Source organism: Lepidochelys kempii, chromosome 1, assembly GCF_965140265.1.
Source record: "Lepidochelys kempii isolate rLepKem1 chromosome 1, rLepKem1.hap2, whole genome shotgun sequence".
Lineage (NCBI taxonomy): Eukaryota > Metazoa > Chordata > Testudines > Cheloniidae > Lepidochelys > Lepidochelys kempii.
The window spans coordinates 253,337,007-253,355,760 of NC_133256.1; the positions used below are offsets into that span (position 1 = coordinate 253,337,007).

At 41.2% G+C, this 18,754-nt stretch overlaps 1 protein-coding gene across 2 annotated transcripts in view; it reads left to right on the forward strand.

The window, feature by feature from the left end:
* ABTB3 (ankyrin repeat and BTB domain containing 3) overlaps positions 1 to 18,754 on the forward strand; it is a 279,093-nt gene that overhangs the window by 222,164 nt on the left and 38,175 nt on the right. For both annotated transcript variants that reach the window (XM_073324534.1, XM_073324544.1), the window contains exons 5-9: positions 8,058 to 8,223; positions 12,609 to 12,698; positions 16,515 to 16,616; positions 17,692 to 17,785; positions 17,890 to 18,025. In XM_073324534.1, the coding sequence (XP_073180635.1) occupies positions 8,058 to 8,223; positions 12,609 to 12,698; positions 16,515 to 16,616; positions 17,692 to 17,785; positions 17,890 to 18,025 (588 nt within the window). The remainder of the gene's footprint in view (positions 1 to 8,057; positions 8,224 to 12,608; positions 12,699 to 16,514; positions 16,617 to 17,691; positions 17,786 to 17,889; positions 18,026 to 18,754) is intronic.

Sequence of the window (18,754 nt, forward strand, 5' to 3'; positions counted from 1 at the left end):
CTAAATCACACACTCCAAGTAAATATGAAAACAATTTTCGAGTCTTAGCTGCCAATATTAAATCTGACAGTTATGCTTTCATAATATGTGTAACCTTTCTGCCAGGTGGAGCCAGCAGCAACCAGGGCCGGGTTTAATATCTAGGAGTTCCTTTTCAACAATACAACACAGAACTGAGTCAAGCCCCCACCCAGTAACCTGGGAAAATTACACACCACCCTGGGCGCTTCTGAGAGGCAATACTTACCCCCTCTCAAGCACAGAGTCTGTGTAGAAAAGGAACTTTTAATGAAAGGGGAGAAGTCACCCAACATTACTTAGGGAAAATGCCACAAGCAGGATTCATAAACAAAACTGTGAGCAGGACACCCACCCCAGCGTGCGTGGGGCAGTGCCTTCCACCTCATGTTCTTGAGTTCTACAACCAAAAGTTCCTTTACAGTGCCCCCCTCTGCTCCCTCACCATACCCCACTCGCTGTGGTTGTCCTTGGTCAGAGAGGACCCAGGGTTCAGAGGCGCATCTGTGTGAGTTCACCTCCCACCCGGGGAAGAAGACACCTGGCTTGCTCCATCATCTGAGCACTTGCTCTGGCCTGGCCGCCCCGCCAGCCGCTGTTCCTCGCTGCCTGGCCGCCCCGCCAGCCGCTCCCGCCAGCCGCTCCCGCCAGCCGACTGCTCACCACTTTTGCCCGCTGCTCCTGCCGGCCAACTGCTCACCACTTTTGCCAGCCATTCCCCACCGGCTGCCCGTCAGTCACCTTCTGCTGCCACCTGTCTCTCTGCTGTGACCTCTGTAAGTCAGTCTCTTGGTGATTTTTTTAGCTCTCAGCAGGCAGGGCAGAAACAGTGCCACACCACAAGTGATTTCAGCTCTTGTTGAGTACTTAAAGTAAAAAAAGGCTCCTAATGAAGCCTATTTAGCTCTACCTTTGAATAGCTGGGAGGAACAAGTTAAACCAGACTGGGGACCATTAGGGAGAATCAACACATCCTGTCTGGGACACCTGTCCCCACCCCTTTTAATTTCACAGCAGTCTGGCATTTGAGCCCCAGCCTTAGCGAGTTCCTTTCAACTGAGCGTGACCCTTTAATCAGGACAGGCTCAGCACAGTTCTTCTCCCCTTTACTCATGCAATAAAGATAACAACATTTCACTACCCCTGCATTCGGATTTAAAATTTTTATTAAAGCTAATGTTAAAATTATATAATACACAGGTTAATGAAAGAGTATCTGTACATCTGGGTGTAGTGCTTAGATTACATTAGTGCAAAAGTACAAAATCTGGTTTAAACATCAAAAAGTACATATAGTACATAATCTGCAATAACTCACATTTAGGTGAATAAATTTAACGATACAGTTAAGATATTAGAATCAGATTAGTCGGGTACATTACTCATGAAAAGTTATACAGAGAGTTGGTTGTAGAAAGTAAATATAGGAATGGGTGAGCATTTGGGATAGGTTGTCCCTTAGTAGATATAAACCATCAGAGAAGTATTTCAGTTACTTTCCAATTTCGCTTCTCATCGGCACTCGAGCTCATTTTAGTGTTTTGTAACCCAACACCAGCCAAAGTTGATCACTTTTGAGCAACACAGCTCCTGTCTGCTGGATACCTTCCTAGAGTACGCGTGTTCATATAAATAAAGTTTGCTCCTGAAGTCTTGGCCCCCTCCCAGCTAGCTGTCAGAGGAGAACTCTTCAGACCCTGCTTATATCTGAATTTGGAAAAAACAGACAAGAGAAAGAATTTACCCTGCAAATAAGGGCACATTATACAGACAGACTGTTAGCTTTTGAACCCTTTCAGAAGTTTGAATAGTCCAGAGGGTGACAAACTACCATGATGACCCCAAAAAAAAAAAAACACCCTTGGCAGTGGCCACTTGCAAGTAATTAATGTTACCATGGTACTTGCAATACAAAGCCACAACAATGTTAATTCCAACATTGTAATGGTTTTGATGGTGACCACTGTAGAAGAAATACCTGTGAAGAATTAAAACGGGATTTGGGGAGAAATATGGTCATAGTGCATTGAAGTTGAATAATATAGTCTCCGGAGCTTTTAAAATACAAGGTTTCACCTGCTCCTAATTTTCTCCTTCTTTACAGCGGCCACTGTTTGTTTGACCCAAGAGAGGGAAAGGAAGGGCTGGAACATGTTGATTCAGTGCAATTTAGAGCACAAATAAGAGGAAGTTCATATCCTAGAATATCAGGGTGGGAAGGGCCCTCAGGAGGTCATCTAGTCCAACCCCCTGCTCAAAGCAGGACCAAGCCCCAATTTTCCCCCCCAGATCCCCAAATGGCCCCCTCAAGGATTGAACTCACAACCCTGGGTTTAGCAGGCCAATGCTCAAACCACTGAGCTGTCCCTGTTGAGCAAGAGGGCATTGACCAATATGTGTAAATTTGTGGAAAATCTGGTGCTAGGTGTGAACGTAGATTGGGGGCTCCAAGCAGCCTGGACATCCTTTGAGGCTGCTGACCCATAGAAAATTGGTGATTACCACCGCTTACACTATAGGTATGGAGGTGGCATTTTATTCAGAGGGAGTAGTCTTTGTCATTAGGCAGCCTCCTGAGCCTGCTTCCTTCCAAGGACTAGACTCTTAGAATTTGTCTGACGTAGTTGTTGTACAAGAAGTGATGTCCTAACACACGTGACCAGTCCTTCCCTGACTAGCCAGTAATCAGCCAGCCAAGGAAGAAATTCTAAAGGTGTCATGTGGGCTGCAGAATTGCAACCATTACAGAGCTATCAGCAAGGGAAACGAGAAGTAATCTGCTGTCAGCCAAAGATTCCCAGCTCCTCCCAAATCCACAGTGCCACTGTAAAACAGCAGTCAGGCTTTTACATCGTGGCTGGTGACTTAAGGCAAGAGACCCCCACACCCTCGTTTTCATTCATGAGTGGTGGCATGAGAGATCCACCAACCCTCAGACAAAAAAGGATTTTCATTTAATTAAAAGAAAAATCATAGGAACTTGTCACTTATCCGTGCTAGAACAACACAGGGAGGTTACTCCATCCCTGAGCCTGCTCCCATGGTCTCGACAGCCCCAGAAGCAGATGGGCAGGAACAAAAGGCAGCTGTGGATTTGTTTGGAGGTGGCTGGTTTGTTGCAACAGACTGACCTTGCCTTACAGTAGGATGTCCTGCCAAACAGCTAACATCTGTGTCCTGTGCAGTTTGCAAGGCTATAAATACTTCTGGGGGGAAGAGCCATAAATTGGCCATGCAGTTGGGCTGTTTGGTTCTGTTTGCATTGGCATTTCAGTCACACTTAGGGAAAGACTTCTATTTCTATGAACACACAATTTCACATGTCATTACCCTTAAAAGCACTCTTGAAAATATAACCCTATATGTTTAGCTCTCTTAACCATTCCTTGTAAGTCGTATTTTTCAAGATTTTTAGTATTTTAGCCATTCTTTCCTGACCTCTCCGAATCATCACTATATTTCCTGTAGCAGTGTGCAAACCTTGTGTAGTATGCCATGTACAGGCTAACTTACCTCCTTAATTTTACGTTCTCTTCTATTTGGTTCCTATGCTGTGTCCATTACTGTAGTATCTTTCTCTGTTAAACTTCTGTTTATATAACATAATATTGACCTCAATCCTGCTGCGTTTATTCATATGAATAGTCCCACTGATTTCAATGGGACTATACAGCTACTTGTATGAGTGAGAACTGCAAGATTGGGCTCAATACTGTGTTTGCTTGGGGTTTGTTTTGTTTGCTTTTGTTCGTGTAGTGTTTTAGGGGATTTCTGGTAAAATATTACACTTCCCTTTCCATTTTCCATCTACTAGACCATCCATATGTCATTTTTTTTTTGCAGTATTACCAATGTTCTCCTATTCTGTACTTGTGTTTCCTGATTTTTGCTCTGTCTCTAAGACTACTTTGTATTTATAATAATTGAATTTCATTTTTTTCCAACCTACTCATCACTCTCACTTTTCAAGATCTTGTTACATTTTCTCCTCGGAAGCATTTACCCTTCCCCACATCCTGCTTTTTAAAAAATCACTCCCCAATTTGACCATTTATCTACTCTTTCCTCCAGGCCATGAGTCAAAATGTTAAATACTGTCTGTGGGATTCTAGCAGATATTTCTCTCTGCTACAGCAGCTGGAACCAGAATCCCCACTAGCCATGGATGCAGCAATGCACTAGTGATGGATCCTCTGTAGGATACCACAAGGCATTGAACCATCAATAATCACACTGAGCTTGTTTTTTTCTAATCAGTTTTGTGCTCACCTTATGGTAGTTCTGCCAGTTCCCATTTCTCCAGTTTTCCTTCAGGAATATTTTGTCACTATGTCTCAGGAAAAAATAGGTGTTTAGATTTGGGCAACAGCCCCAAGCAAAGAATGGTGTTTAACGTGCACCACCCAGGAGTAGCCCCCCCAGAGTCAATATGACTCAGACACACACCTCAGAGTCACTATTGTTGTTGTTGTTGTTTGTTTATTTTATTATTTATTCTATTCTTTTATTTATATTACTGTAGTACCAAAGAGCCCTAGTCACGGACAGAGACCCCATTCTTTCCTGGCTGCCTCCTTGTTATAGAGCAGTGAGAATTTGCCAATGGCCTATATCAAGAGTAAATTATGACCTCCACCCTTCTGCTGGGTCTGTCTATATCAAGAGTAAATTATGACCTCCACCCTTGTGCTGGGTCCGGTGCACTGGCCAGCTGTTAGAGAGATGGACCTCAGGTTTCAATCTCCTATTCTGGGGAGGAATAACTAACTCCTACACCCCCAAACTCCAGGACTTGTAACCCACATAGGGATGTAAGAGAAGTTTGTGCTCCTCCTTATTGCCTTGTGTGAGTGTATAGTGCAATTCATACCTAATCCTTTTATGAAGAAGCCCATTTAGTAATACTTTGCATGCACCAAACTAAGTTGACTTCAGTGGAGCTGTGCCTGCGTATACCAGCATTGAATTTAGCCTGTTGTATATTTAGTTTGCCTATTATATGCATATATGTGTAAATGGTGAAGAAATAGTTTAATGTAAGCAGTAATTCCTGGTGGCAGATGCTTTTGCAGGTTTAAGATATTTTCTAAATCTTTCTGTGGCTGTTTGTCAGCCATTTGGACCATATTCTATTAGGCCTGAAAAATCTGGAAATGTTCAGCTAAAATTTAGAAGTTCACAATCTCCTACAAATATGTTGAACACCCAGTCTCCCATAGTATCTTTATAATAAATATTATATTATGTTTATGTTTATATTGCACATGCAATCACTAGCATTTTATGCTATGATGTTATGAGTCGGGCCCTACCAAATTCACGGCCATGGAAAAACACATCACAGACCGTGAAATCTGGTCTCCCCCCATGAAATCTGGTCTTCTGTGTGCTTTTACCCTATACGATACAGATTTCACGGGGGAGACCAGCGTTTCTCAAATTGGGGTCCTGACCCAAAAGGGAGTTGCAAGGGGGTCACAAGGTTATTTTAGGGGGGTCGCGGTATTGCCATCCCTACTTTTGCGTTGCCTTCAGAGCTGGACAGTCAGAGAGCGGCGGCTGTTGGCCAGGTGTCTAGCTTTGAAGGCAGCACCCCACCAGCAGCAGCGCAGAAGTAAGGGTGGCAATCCCATACCATGCCACCCTTCCTTCTGCACTGCTGCCTTCAGAGCTGGGTGGCCGAGATGGTGACTGCAGATTGAGGGCCCAGTTCTGCAGGCAGCAGCACAGAAGTAAGGGCGGCAATACCACACTGTGCCATCCTTACTTCTGCGCTGCTGCTGGCGGCGGCGCTGCCTTCAGAGCTGGGCTCCCGGCCAGCAGCCGCCGCTCTCCAGCTGCCGGGCTCTGAAGGCAGCGCCGCCGCCAGCAGCAGCGCAGAAGTAAGAGTAGCAGCACCGCAACCCCCCCTACAATGACCTTGTGACCACCCCACAACTTCTTTTTGGGTCAGGACCTCTCCAATTACAACACCGTGAAATTTCAGATTTAAATAGCTGAAATCATGAAATTTACGATTTTTAAAATCCTATGACCGTGAAATTGGACTGTTAATTTGGTAGGGCCCTTGTTATGAGTAACAAATGCAGCTGTAGTTTGTGCCAAACATGTGGCATACCGTGTGAACTAGTAAAGCAGCGATTGCTCCCAGAGATCTCAGTGTCGTTGACCTGAATCCTGCATGTTTGTGCTTTTTAAAATTGGCTCAAACTATTGTGCAAAGACAGTTTTATTATGGATTTGCTTTTTAACCTGTGTTGTAAGCATATTATTCCAGGAGAATCTGTTATTGCCATTACTTGCTATTTTCTGTGATTGTGTGCTCTGCAGTAATCTTAAGTAATCTTACAAATTCATTGTTGTGATAAAGTTTCATCCTTGTGCCATTGAGTAATGATGGAACTGTCGAGTGCTTATTGTGTCTGCATCAATTTTTTAGTTCTATGTAGATGTCCTAAAATCGGGGGGGTTATGGGGCTTTCTCTTTGTACATACTGTAATGAGTAAATCTCTTTGTAATGTTCTCTAGTGTGTTTTACTGTTGTACAGTTTCAAACAGCACTACTTTAAAATACAATAGGGAACCTTTGGTGTGCCCCAGCAGGGTCTACACAGACCAATTAATGAGCAACCCGTGAGTGTGCTTTAGAAATCACATCCCCACAGTCTGCATTACTGCTGTGTAGATGAGCCCTTAGATACAAGTAACAATTTCTGTTGTTTTTGGTGGGTTTTTTTGTAAAAACACTGATTTAATTTTTTGTGGGGGAAGGTGGCTGGGTGTTGGTGTTTATCCGTTAAAACCTAAAATCAAAAACCTTAATCATATATTATGTAGAAGTATACATTCTCTATTTTATTATTCTATATTCTGTACAATGAAAATTGTTATATAGATACCAAAGATTTATCACTTTATTTTGATATTTATTAAGTAATTTATTAGAATAAAAATACTCCTAGATCTACATTTGGCATTTTCCCTTTTGATCCTTATTTAGACTCTTCATTCCCAATTACTCCATTCCTTCCTGACTTGCTGTTAGTGGAAGGCTTTAGAACTCAAGTGGTGCTGTCCCTTACAACTATAGAGCAGAGTACAGGCCAAAGAGTGCTGAGAAATTGGACTCCACACCTCACCGCTTCCCAAACATGTATCAACGTCAAAGAAAAATACATCTTTTCCTTAAAAAGATAAGGCTGAGTTGTGTAAGAATCAGATATGAAATGCCTGTCTTCTCTGGATTTGCAGCTTCAAATCCTGACTGGATACACCCAGCCCTTCATCCTTCTGAGGTAGATACATTGAGCTCCCCACAGTTTGCTGCTTGAGGATCTTTTGAATAAGACCATAAAAACTGATGTCTTAACTACTCAGTGTGAACGTTGAAGATTCCATGGCACTGCTTGTAAGGGTGGGAAGTTTGTCCCGGTTGCCTGGCCAAAATTGCTGTCGTCCTCTTCTGGTGTGCAGCGTGCTGAACACTGATTGTCCTCAAGCTGCCACCTTCTGCCCCGGAAGGAGTTATCTTTTAGCAGAGCTGAATTCATATCATTTGTGAAGCCTTTGGAATGATACTTTATTGTATTTGTTTAAGCATCTATGATTAAAGTCCATCTCCACCCAGGGCCAGACCCAAAGCCCCTTGAAGTCGATGGGAATTTTGCAGGGGTCACAAGGTTTGGACTGTTCCCCGGGTGAGGAGAACTAATGTGCAGTTAGAACAATATACATGGTTTCTCATAACGCACGTAAGTAGGAGAAAATAGAAAAGATGGACTAAAAGCTACCTTTCAACTGACTTAAAGTAAACAACATGAACAATAAAAGCCATTAACTTGCATTAGCATTTCACATTCAGCACTTCAGTGCTGCAGCTGGTTCAAAGGAATATCAAGAGGGCAAAAGAGGGTGACAGTGTGAGAGTGGTGGGCGGGGGACCTGCGTCATTCAAAGGTAAAGTGAAACAGTGATGCCATAAATGATGGTGTCTGTCCTCTGATTGTTCTCTGATGTAGCTATTTCTCACAATTCACAGAATCGACGACTGCTTCTGTGCTTCTCGAAAACTGGATGCAGTAGCCACAGAAGCTAAATTCAAGCAGGATCTGGGATTCCGAATGCTGAACTGCGGCCGAACGGATCTAGTTAAACAGGCCATATCTTTGCTGGGGCCAGATGGAATTAACAGCATGAGTGAACAGGTACAAAATTTAACTTTAAAAGCCAGGAGTTGTGACTATTTATTAAAGAAAACAACCTTCCAACACTCTAACTTTATAAACAGATGGCTCTTAACTTAATCCTTTTTCTCTGTTACTTACTGTTACTAAGACTCCATCAGGTGTACATTCAGGCTAAACTTGGGCCCGTAGGAATTATAGATTCTTTTCTTTAGTGTTGAGGCAGATATAGCACATGAGTTAGCTTAAACTTTTAAAGTTACATTGATTCAGGAGAAATCATCAAAAGGTCATAGGAGTGCCTGGAGTCGATCTGAATACATAGTTGACCCTGGCTTGTGAACAATAGTGCCAATTAGGATGCTGGTTTTTGTGATGTGGACATCTTTCCAATACAAACTGGTCTGAGGTTCACAATGCATTTCACATAGACCACCAAACCCCCGTCAAGTGAATGTTAATAATGTTCACTTGCATATTGAAATAGGCCCCAATTTGAACTGGTGATCTGGAGACAGAAATCTCCATATTTCATTACTGTTTAGTCATCTTATCTTTTAGGTGGTGACTTACAGATAACATGGGAAATACTAAGGATTACTACAACAAAAGGGAAGTCTCTGTAAAGTGTACAGATTTATCCAAAAGTAAATTTACCTCCATGACTGCCCATCAGTGGAAACTTTGGACTGTGAAGCTCATGAGATTGTTCCCAATTCTCAAGCAGGAAATATTGACACTTTAGCAGCCATGGACAGTGCTTCATCCTTTTGAAGTAGAGTTCCATGTAGTTTACTGTGAATGGATCTTTATTGTAAGACCTTAAGAATTGAGGTTCCCATCTGCTCTACAAAAATATTAAAGATCCTGGTGTCCTTAGCCAAAAGTTCCCATTTTGCTTCCAGTTCTGCAGTACACTGTTTGGCAGGGGGCAGCCAGCTTCCACCCCAGAGATGGTTGCATTTGACCAGTGCTGTATGTATATAATATAAAAGAAGGCAGAGAGGAGATATGATTGCTCTCTATAAATATATCAGAGGGATAAATACCATGGAGAAGAATTATTTAAGCTCAGTACCAATGTGGACACAAGAACAAATGGATATAAACTGGCCATCAGGAAGTTTAGACTTGAAATTAGATGAAGGTTTCTAACCATCAGAGGAGTGAAGTTCTGGAACAGCCTTCCAAGGGAAGCAGTGGGGGCAAACGACATATCTGGCTTCAAGACAAAGCTTGATAAGTTTATGGAGGAGATAGCCTAATTTTGGCAATTAATTGATCTTCAACTGCTAGCAGTAGATATGCCCAATGGCCTGTGATAGGATGTTAGATGGGGTGGGATCTGAGTTACTACAGAGAATTCTTTCCAGGGTGTCTGGCTGGTGAGTCTTGCCCACATGCTCAGGGTTTAGCTGATTGCCATACTTTGGGTTGGGAAGGAGTTTTCCCCCAGGGCAGATTGGAAGAGGCCCTGCGTTTTTTTTGCCTTCCTCTGTAGCGTGGGGCATGGGTCACTTGCTGGAGGATTCTCTGCATCTTGAAGTCTTTAAACCACTATTTGAGGACTTCAGTAGCTCAGACATAAGTTAGAGGTTTGTTACAGGAGTTGGTGGGTAAGATTCCGTGGCCTGCGTTGTGCAGGAGGTCAGACTAGACGATCATAATGGCCCCTTCTGACCTTAAAGTCTATGATTGTTAAATGCTTTGGGATGAAAGGCTCTACAGAAACGTAAAATATTACAATCAGAGACCTGTAAGGCTAGAAGGGACCTCAAGAGATTATCTAGTCCATCACCCCACACTTAGGCAGGATTAGGTATCGCTAGAAGATCCCGGATGGGTGACAGTTCTAATAGCTTTAGTTTGATAGAACACTGACCTATAACATTAATTAGTTAACGTTGATAAAGTGCTTTGTAAGTGTGAAGTACTCGGTAAGTACTAACTATTACTGTTGTTTTTATAGCATGGAGTTCATTCCATGGTTAGTATGTTATAGTACTTTTAAATGATTATTCTTTTAAATAATTCTACACCTTGAAACTTTTCATAGAAAAATTGCTGTGCTCCAAGGATTCAGTCCTGCAAAGTGCTGCTCCATATGGCCTGATCCATCAAAGCACTTAATCATCTGCTTAATTTTAAAGTGATGCTTATGTGACATTTGACTTAAATGTGTGCGTCAGTGCTTTGCCAGACCAAGCCAAGTGAGTCTGCGTCTTGCAGGACTGAGCCACCAGTGACTTGAATATTGAAAGAACAACTTTTTCATGTTGCCAAAAAAGACAAATTCCCTGTGTGCCAATTGCATGTGTTATTTATTATTTGTTGAGCACTAATTATGTGCTCATTAAAAATATATCTCCCACATATGAAGTGAGAGGTCTCATGCAGTGACACAGAGCAAGCCTGAGCTACAGAGCAAACCTCCAGGAAGGGCATATGTAAAAACAGCAGTGAGAAGAACTGCAGAACGGGGCTGATCAGAATCTCAAATGAACTTTTAGGCCCCCATCCTGCAATGTGTAGGGTGAAATCTTGCCCCCATTTTAATCAGTGGCAAAACTCCAGTTGGCTTCAATGGGTCCAGATTTCACTTGTAGTGTGCAGACTGCTGTGCTGAGACAGAGCCCGATTCAAGTCAGTAGTGTGGTGGAGCAGTCTGCGCATGTGCTGTGTCTTGCAGGATCAAGTCCACATTTGTTTTGTTAATCCTTTTCTGTCAAATTTTAACTTTAAATTTGATTTGCTCCTTGTGTTAAGTATTTATTCTTTTAAATTATGTTTTTTAACTTATGTTCTAAAAATTATCCCCAGTTATCAAAATTCAACGCTCGCATACAGTTTTTGTGAGACATAGGGACTGATCCTATGCAGCTTCCTATTGGCCTGACCATAGGCCCCTGATGTCCAAGGGGACTTTTACTGTTGGCTGCAATAGGAGCAAGATCAAGTCCTATTTGAGTGTGATCTGTACTCACCCAAGTATTCTCGTTGACTTTAGTGCAGCTGTCAGACAGAATCAGGATTATTCACATGAGTAATGGGATCATGACCCCCATTTCTGCAGTTATTAATAATATATATATTTAAAAGCACATCTTTCTCAACAGCAAATCAAGGACTTGATCCTGCTAAGTGCGCACTGATTACAGTGGTCATTGCAGATGCTCATCACCTCGCAGCATCGGGCCCAACATTTTATTTTTATTTTTACTAAAAGACACCTGCCTCAAAACACAACAAACCTCAGCCTGGAAAAAGAGGCTTTTTCCTCTCAAGGAAAACGTGAAATACGTTTAATTCAGCAAAAATGCTGGAGCTCAGTTCTTGCTAGAGAGAACAGTGTAGTGGCTCAGCTTCTGCCCATTCTGACTACCTCATTTGTCTCTGTAAATAATTTTGCTCTACGGCAAGGGACAGATTAAGCAGAAAGTGTGTGATCGTGTGACAGGAAATTGATATGGGACCATAAGACAGACAATAGACATGTAGTAGAGGTACCATGGTCCAGTGGTAAACTTACCATGGAACAAGCACACTCTTGATTGATCCTCCCCCACTTTTATTTAATAAATAGCTTTTTGTGCTGTAATTTTGGTAGATTTAATTATACCATCATGATTTCATCTAGACTTATTTCCATTGCCAAAATAACACTGACCTTAAGGGAAATGTTGATCAGCTGCAGTGGGTATTCCAGACTAATACAAATTGCAGATTAGAGTTTCCGTAGTGAAGGGTCAGCTAATCTAGTTTTCATAGGGCAGCATATCCTTAGAGCTAGCAACTTCCAACAATGCTGTCTGGCATTTCATTTAAAATTAAGTAATTGTTTAGGACTGTGTACAAAGCTTCTAGATTTCCAAGTGCTAACAATGCTGACAGTGAATAGACAGCGCTCGAGTCTAACGTATCTAAAGGGAGTTCATTATGTTGTTAAAGGGATACTGTCAAGAGGTATAGACTCAACTTCTAGGTTTTATAAAACAAGAGTTACAAAAACCTTAATATAAATGGAAGTATTTTCATTTGTTATTTTTTAACTGCATTGGAAATCTTATTGCTTTGGATTGAAACGTTCCCCTACTATTGGGAGCCCAAAGACAACATTGTTCTTTATTTAGAATACAAGAACTAGGAAATGAAACTGACAAATCTGATTTCATTGTGTTGAGTAAAACGCAGAAAGGAAACAACATAAATGATAACAGTAACTTAGATTTTTAAAATGTTCAGCTTTTAATAATATTAAAGGGTTGTTTGTAACAGAGGTAAGATTTTGTTAAACATTTAGTGTTTATCTTGACAATATACATTTAAAGCACTAACTCTTTTTTTTTTTTAAGATTCTATTGTAAATTTGTCAATTCCTTTGTTTGTTTTTTAATTCCAATGAATAGGGCATGACTCCACTGATGTATGCTTGTGTCAGGGGTGATGAGGCTATGGTGCAGATGCTACTAGATGCTGGAGCAGATTTGAATGTTGAGGTGAGGACATTTTATTATGATTACAACTTTGATTTCTTTCTTTGTTTATATCTCAGACAGCCCATTAAAATTATAGCAGAGGAGGAAAACCCCAAGGCATTTAAAAATAAAATTCTGTTACCAAAAGCGTTAACATTTGAAATGAATATTGAAATGATCACAGCACTTATCGGGGCACCTCAGTATTGGGATCCATTGCGCTTAAAGGGTCAGTTTGTCAGTGGTTTACACCCAATGTAATAGTACTGATTTTGCTGGAATTGCACAGTGTAAATTAGCATAGAATGTAGCCCCGGAACTTTAAATGTAAGCTGCTCATTCAGGAGTCATAATTCTAATGCAAAGGATGGGACTTTCTGAATCGCAGGTGAGTTAAAATAGAGAGGTCAAGGCAGCACACTTTTCAAATGCCCCTGTCCCCAAGTTTGAGAACTTGTATACATTGAGCTGTCCATCTACCGCCCAACAGCACACAAGTAATATAAGGTACATTGTTGTGTTTTATAAAAAGGCTTTGATGAAAGCTGGTGGACGAAGGAGGGTTCCAACATGTAAATATCTCTTGGTGAATATATGTAACAAACATACAGTCTGTCCACCAAATAGATTGTTACCTACCCGTGTTGCATGGAGTGGTGTAAGTTTTTAAAGAGCCATTTAAAATACATGAAGAGTTATTTGTCATGTTTGTAAATACTTATCATTTCAGTTTGTTGAGGTCATGAATAAATTAAACTGTCTGATTCACTTATCTGTGTTCCATCCGTTCTGTTTGGATTTAGGAAAGCTGTCATTAAAGTGTAATTGCTACTTTCAGTGAGACATTTTACTTTGTCTGTTTGTTTGTTTTAATTTAATTGAAAAAAGGATAATGGATGGTTTGGGCATTAGGGGCAGGACACAATTTTTCACCTGTAAGTCACCACTTTGAATCCACTCCGGTCGATAGTGACTGACAGTCATTACTATCTGATCGCTGTTCGGTGGTTTATGTGAAATCAGTTGTTGATTTCAGCTCAGTTCAGTTCCTAGTGGAACAAACCCTCCTCCCCCAAATCAACCATCAGTTGGCAAAAATTATCCCCCTTCATAGCAGTCGTAATAAAGAGGCCAGAGATTTGACAGGCATGGAGACTGACCTGTCCTGCAACCCAGGGTGTCAAACACTTGGCCTTCTGAGTTCATCTCTTATTTTCTGGGTCCCCCCCTTAACAAATTCAGATTCTGCAGAATGCAAGCTTTCATTTCAAATAAAAAGGGAGTTCAGTCCTTGTGGCTGTGTAAATAACCTTCTAAACTTGGACTACATATAAATTTAAGCAGTATTGTGTTCCTGAGTCTGAAGACAACCTGAACCAATAGCTTTCAGAGGGGTTTGAACCTCCCTGGTTGATCTCAAAGGAAAGTTCTCACTAAAATCAAATCATGACACTTCAAGAGCAGGATCTTCAAATAATTAAGGTGTGCAGTTATACAGCTAATTTGTATATACAGTTACCACAATAATGTGTGCAAATTGGGTGATTACATGAATATAGGCCAAATAAACAAAGGGTGAAATAAGTGTTCTTGAAATTGCCCTGTATATTTTTTCCCCACTTTGCTTTGCTAAATAAAAGTTTTGGCCCAAATTTCCAAAAATGACCCCTAATTCGGGATCAGTTTAGACTCCAGGGACGATTCCTGATATGCTGAGTACCTAAAACTCACATTGAACTCAGTGAGAGGCGTGGCTGTGTGTACCAAATGTCAATGTCAGGCCTTAGAGGGGCACTCAGTGTTGACCTAACTCTACTCCCATTAAAGTCAGTGGTAAAACTCCCATTGACTTCAGTGGGAGCAGAGTTACCCCAATGGTAAGTGCTTTTGAAAAGCCCAACCTAGGTATCTTAAAAAAAATAAAGGCACCCAAATGTAGAGGTTGTTCTAGAAAATCTCGGCCTTAGTGTCTACATAAGGGCATATTTTACTCTTATTTTTCAGTGAGAACTCTGCTATGGATTGAGGGTAGCACTTGAGTCTAAATTCGTAGACAGGGCTCACAGATCATAACTGAAGATTTAATTTGGCTCTGTCCACAGAATGAATTTGACTCCCCTGCTCTAATCCCTAGAGGGGTGCTTGCCTGTGCTGTAATTGTTTTGTAGAAAATTAGAGGACTTTAGTCTCCAGGGTTGTCAATCCCACTCTATTCACAAGCACTAAATTCACTAAAAAGAATTAAAATTTAAAAAATGAAATAAAATAAAATGTTAATACTTGCATTTCCTCAGTGTACGCCACAGGGAGTTCCCTGAGCTTTCCTGTGCCAATACCAATCCACGTGAGATGGGATGTAATTAGCTGGTACATGGTTATATTTAGGGACTAGTTTATCCTGAACCAAGCCTATTCATTCACCTTGTCTACGGCTACTTCTCCCTCTACTGCTGGGCTAGAGCTGCTTGACCCCATTCATTACACAGTGCTCCCAGGTTCTGAGACATCACAGGCCTAAGTTTAGACTTCAGCACATTTCTTCTGGTGTTAGAGCTCTGTGTGTGCAGAGCAGAGTGAAGTGATTTCAGGAACTCAAGGTTTCTCTTTGGCTGGGGTGGATGACACAGCCAACTGTCTCATGCAGCTCTCCTCAGCTGAAAAACCACGACTGCCACACCAGCTACTACCTCTCTGCCCTCACCCCTGATGTTAGCCCTGGGGATGGCTAGCAGGACGTTATGTCAGAAGCTTGGCCATGATGGCTGCTGATGCAGCCAAGCATCTGATGCCGAGCACATAAGATGGCGAATGTAAAACTCCCTGCCTTTCGCAGGGTGGCTGGCCAATGCTTCGTTCAGTCCAACTTCAGTTCTTCTACCAGTGCTATCTTACCATGGACTAATAATAATTAATTAATCAATCATTACTTTGCACTTCAGTGTCATGCTCCATCCAAGGATCTCAAAGTGCTTTATAACCTTTCATAAAATGTTACTATCCCTGTGAGTTGCATCATATTAAAGATGGGGAAACTGAGGCACAGAGCAATTACATCAGTTGCCCAAGGTCAAGATTAGAGGCTTTAAATATTGATGCTTAGTGGGAGGAAGGACTGATGTGCAAATGAAAGGGTTTTTTGTTTAAAGAAAACAGTTTTTAGTTATTTTGGGCCCAGCACACCTTTAGATTTAACTAGAAGGGGAGAAAGTAGTAAACAGATTTTTTTAAATATCCTCTAAATGGTGCTAGACTCCATCCATTTTAAACGGTCTTCTGCTTCCAGTCAAGGAACAGCAACATGGGTTACATGTCTTTAAACTTGAGACCGGGGGTGAAATCCTGGTCCCATTGAAGTTAGTGGCAAAACTCCCATTGATTTCACTAGAGTCAGGTTTTCACTCCAGGATTTTTGAGAAACTCAGAATGCTGTGAAGCAATCCCAGGAGCAGGGAAGAATGAGTGGGCATAATATGAAGCCCCTGAAGTCAATAGGAAGTGTCCCTACATGTAACCATCCTGACAGAGCCACCTCCTCAGTGAGCGTTGGCATAAGCCCTCGTGCAAATTTTGACTCTGTAAAAGTTGCTGGGAGGGAGCAACAGCTCTTGGAAAAGAGACTTTATTTGCTATGAGCTTTGATCAATCTCTCAGTAAACAGCATGAAAAATTCTTCCTAAGTAAAAACTCTGCTGGAAAAAATATATAGAACCAATCATTTTCTGAGGTTTTTTTTCTATCACTTATACCCATGTGCCTAGCTTTCAGGCAGGTTGAGTTTTATTATTTAAAGCTCTTTGAAGCCCATTTTAAAAGAAAATAACTTTAATTTGTTTATAGGTTGTCAGTACTGCTCATAAATATCCATCCGTCCACCCCGAGACCCGCCATTGGACAGCTCTGACATTTGCTGTGTTGCATGGACATATTCCTGTAGTTCAGGTATTACTGTATTTCCCTACCTGCATCTCACTTTTTATTTATCCAGTTGGGTTGTAATCTGCATCCATCTCAAGCGTGGTACCCCTCTCATATTCATATTGGTTACTTCTTCTATCATTTACTGATCTGATATGGTGATCTCTGCCTCCAAATCTTAACCAATATGAGGTTTAAATAGGACAATTTTAAAGTACAGTTGCATCAAAGAAAGTCCGTCAACTCCTCATGCTCCTTTCTGACCATTTGTTGTATGTGTTTGTTTATTCATTCATTACACTCTTAACAATATTTGCATTTATTAAAATATTATAATACATGTGATATTTCAGAAAAAAATCCTCTGAGTTGTTCCATAGTCAGAGGAGTGCTCAATCACTTTATCCAGACATGAAAAGACGTGAATATGTTGGCTTTGTGGTATGGCATATCAAGAGTTGAGAGAGATTGTTTTTCAAAGTAATTGTGTCAACATGGCACAATTAATGAATCACTAGACAAAGGAGATCTAGGGTATGGATGGCCAAAGACAGGTTGAATGTGTCCCCTCCGATTCTGTAGTGCTGTCCATGGCCAGCCTCATCTTTAATAATAATAATGAAATAGAAATGTACCCCAGGAGACTGCCAATTCCAGCATGCATTGCTACAACTTGTTCCTGAAACCCTCTTCCCTTCTGGAAACATCTCTCTATTAAAGACGGAGACAACTGAAATCTCGTCCATTTTATGAAAAGTATGTGGGGCTCCAGGCAAGCTGTCAGTGAGGCTGTTGGTTAGGCCAAGTTTGAGTGCCTAAATCTAGTACATTACTTCACACTCCTGATCTTCTGCCCAGGTCAGGAACATTGGGTAGTACTTGTTTGGCTTTGGAATATTCACTAATACTCTAGGAGTCTTAGTGTATCGTGAGTGAAAAAGAACTAATTGAATAATAGAAAAAAAATTTGCATGTCACTTGTCTTCACTGCATCCGATGTGTGGATAATGATAAATATTAAACTTCAATTTCTCACGATTCATAAACTCTGAATTCTGTGATGTCACCAACAATTCTAAATGGTGCATTTTCTTTATAGCTGTTGCTGGATGCTGGAGCAAAGGTAGAAGGTTCTTTAGAGCATGGAGAGGAAAATTACTCGGAAACTCCTTTGCAACTGGCAGCAGCTGCTGGTAAGGACTCTCCTTCTGCTGGAATAAACTCTTCAATTGGGAAATGTGACTTAGTTGCAAAAATATTGGACTTTAAAAAAATTAAAATCTCTCTTGGCGTACAGGAAATTTTGAACTGGTGACTTTGCTGTTGGAGCGAGGCGCTGACCCCATGATAGGAACAATGTACAGAAATGGAATTTCCATGACTCCACAAGGTGACATGAACTCTTTCAGTCAGGCTGCTGCACATGGACACAGGTAGAGTGGGAATGGGTCTCTGTTGCATGGGTCAAGTGATTATGGTTTGCCTGGGAGGCTGACATGGAGGGACTGATGTATGGTCTTCAGTGTTAAAGTAGAATTCTGCTGCACATGTGTGGATAGTGTGACAGTCAGATGTGCCCCTTTTTGGTATAAGAGACTTGAGATTGGATTTAGGGATTTCTGTTAGTGTATGAGTTTGATCAGTTTGAGGTGCACGTTGCTTTTTTGATATGTGGAAATGGATGTGAATGCCTTCTGAAGTGTTGCAGTTTGTTGTTTACAAAGTTGTAGTCAATGCTGAAGTTCCAGTGAGTGCTGGAGGACTTCCCTGAATGTATTTACATATTTCTAAAGGTTTTGTGTGTGGTGTGAGTTTCCTGCAGCAGCCATAACTGTCATTAAACAAAGTGGGTTTTTTTTTGTAAGTGCTGATATTTTTGTTTGTGTTAACATTATGTGTGTGTCCAGAGACAGCGTGTTGGGAGCATGTTATAAATTAAAAAATAAATTAAATGAACAACTGATATGTATGAACAGTTATTTGTGCAAAATCCAGGTACTAATTACAATATTATGGATTAGTATTAGGACCTTCACATTCATACTTTTCTACTTGTAGCCTTCCAGAGGAACGTAGATGCAGGTTAGAGACAGTATCTACATTATGTTTGCTTAGAGAAAAGAGCTAACAGCCTAATGATATGCTATGTAGCTGTCAGGGCT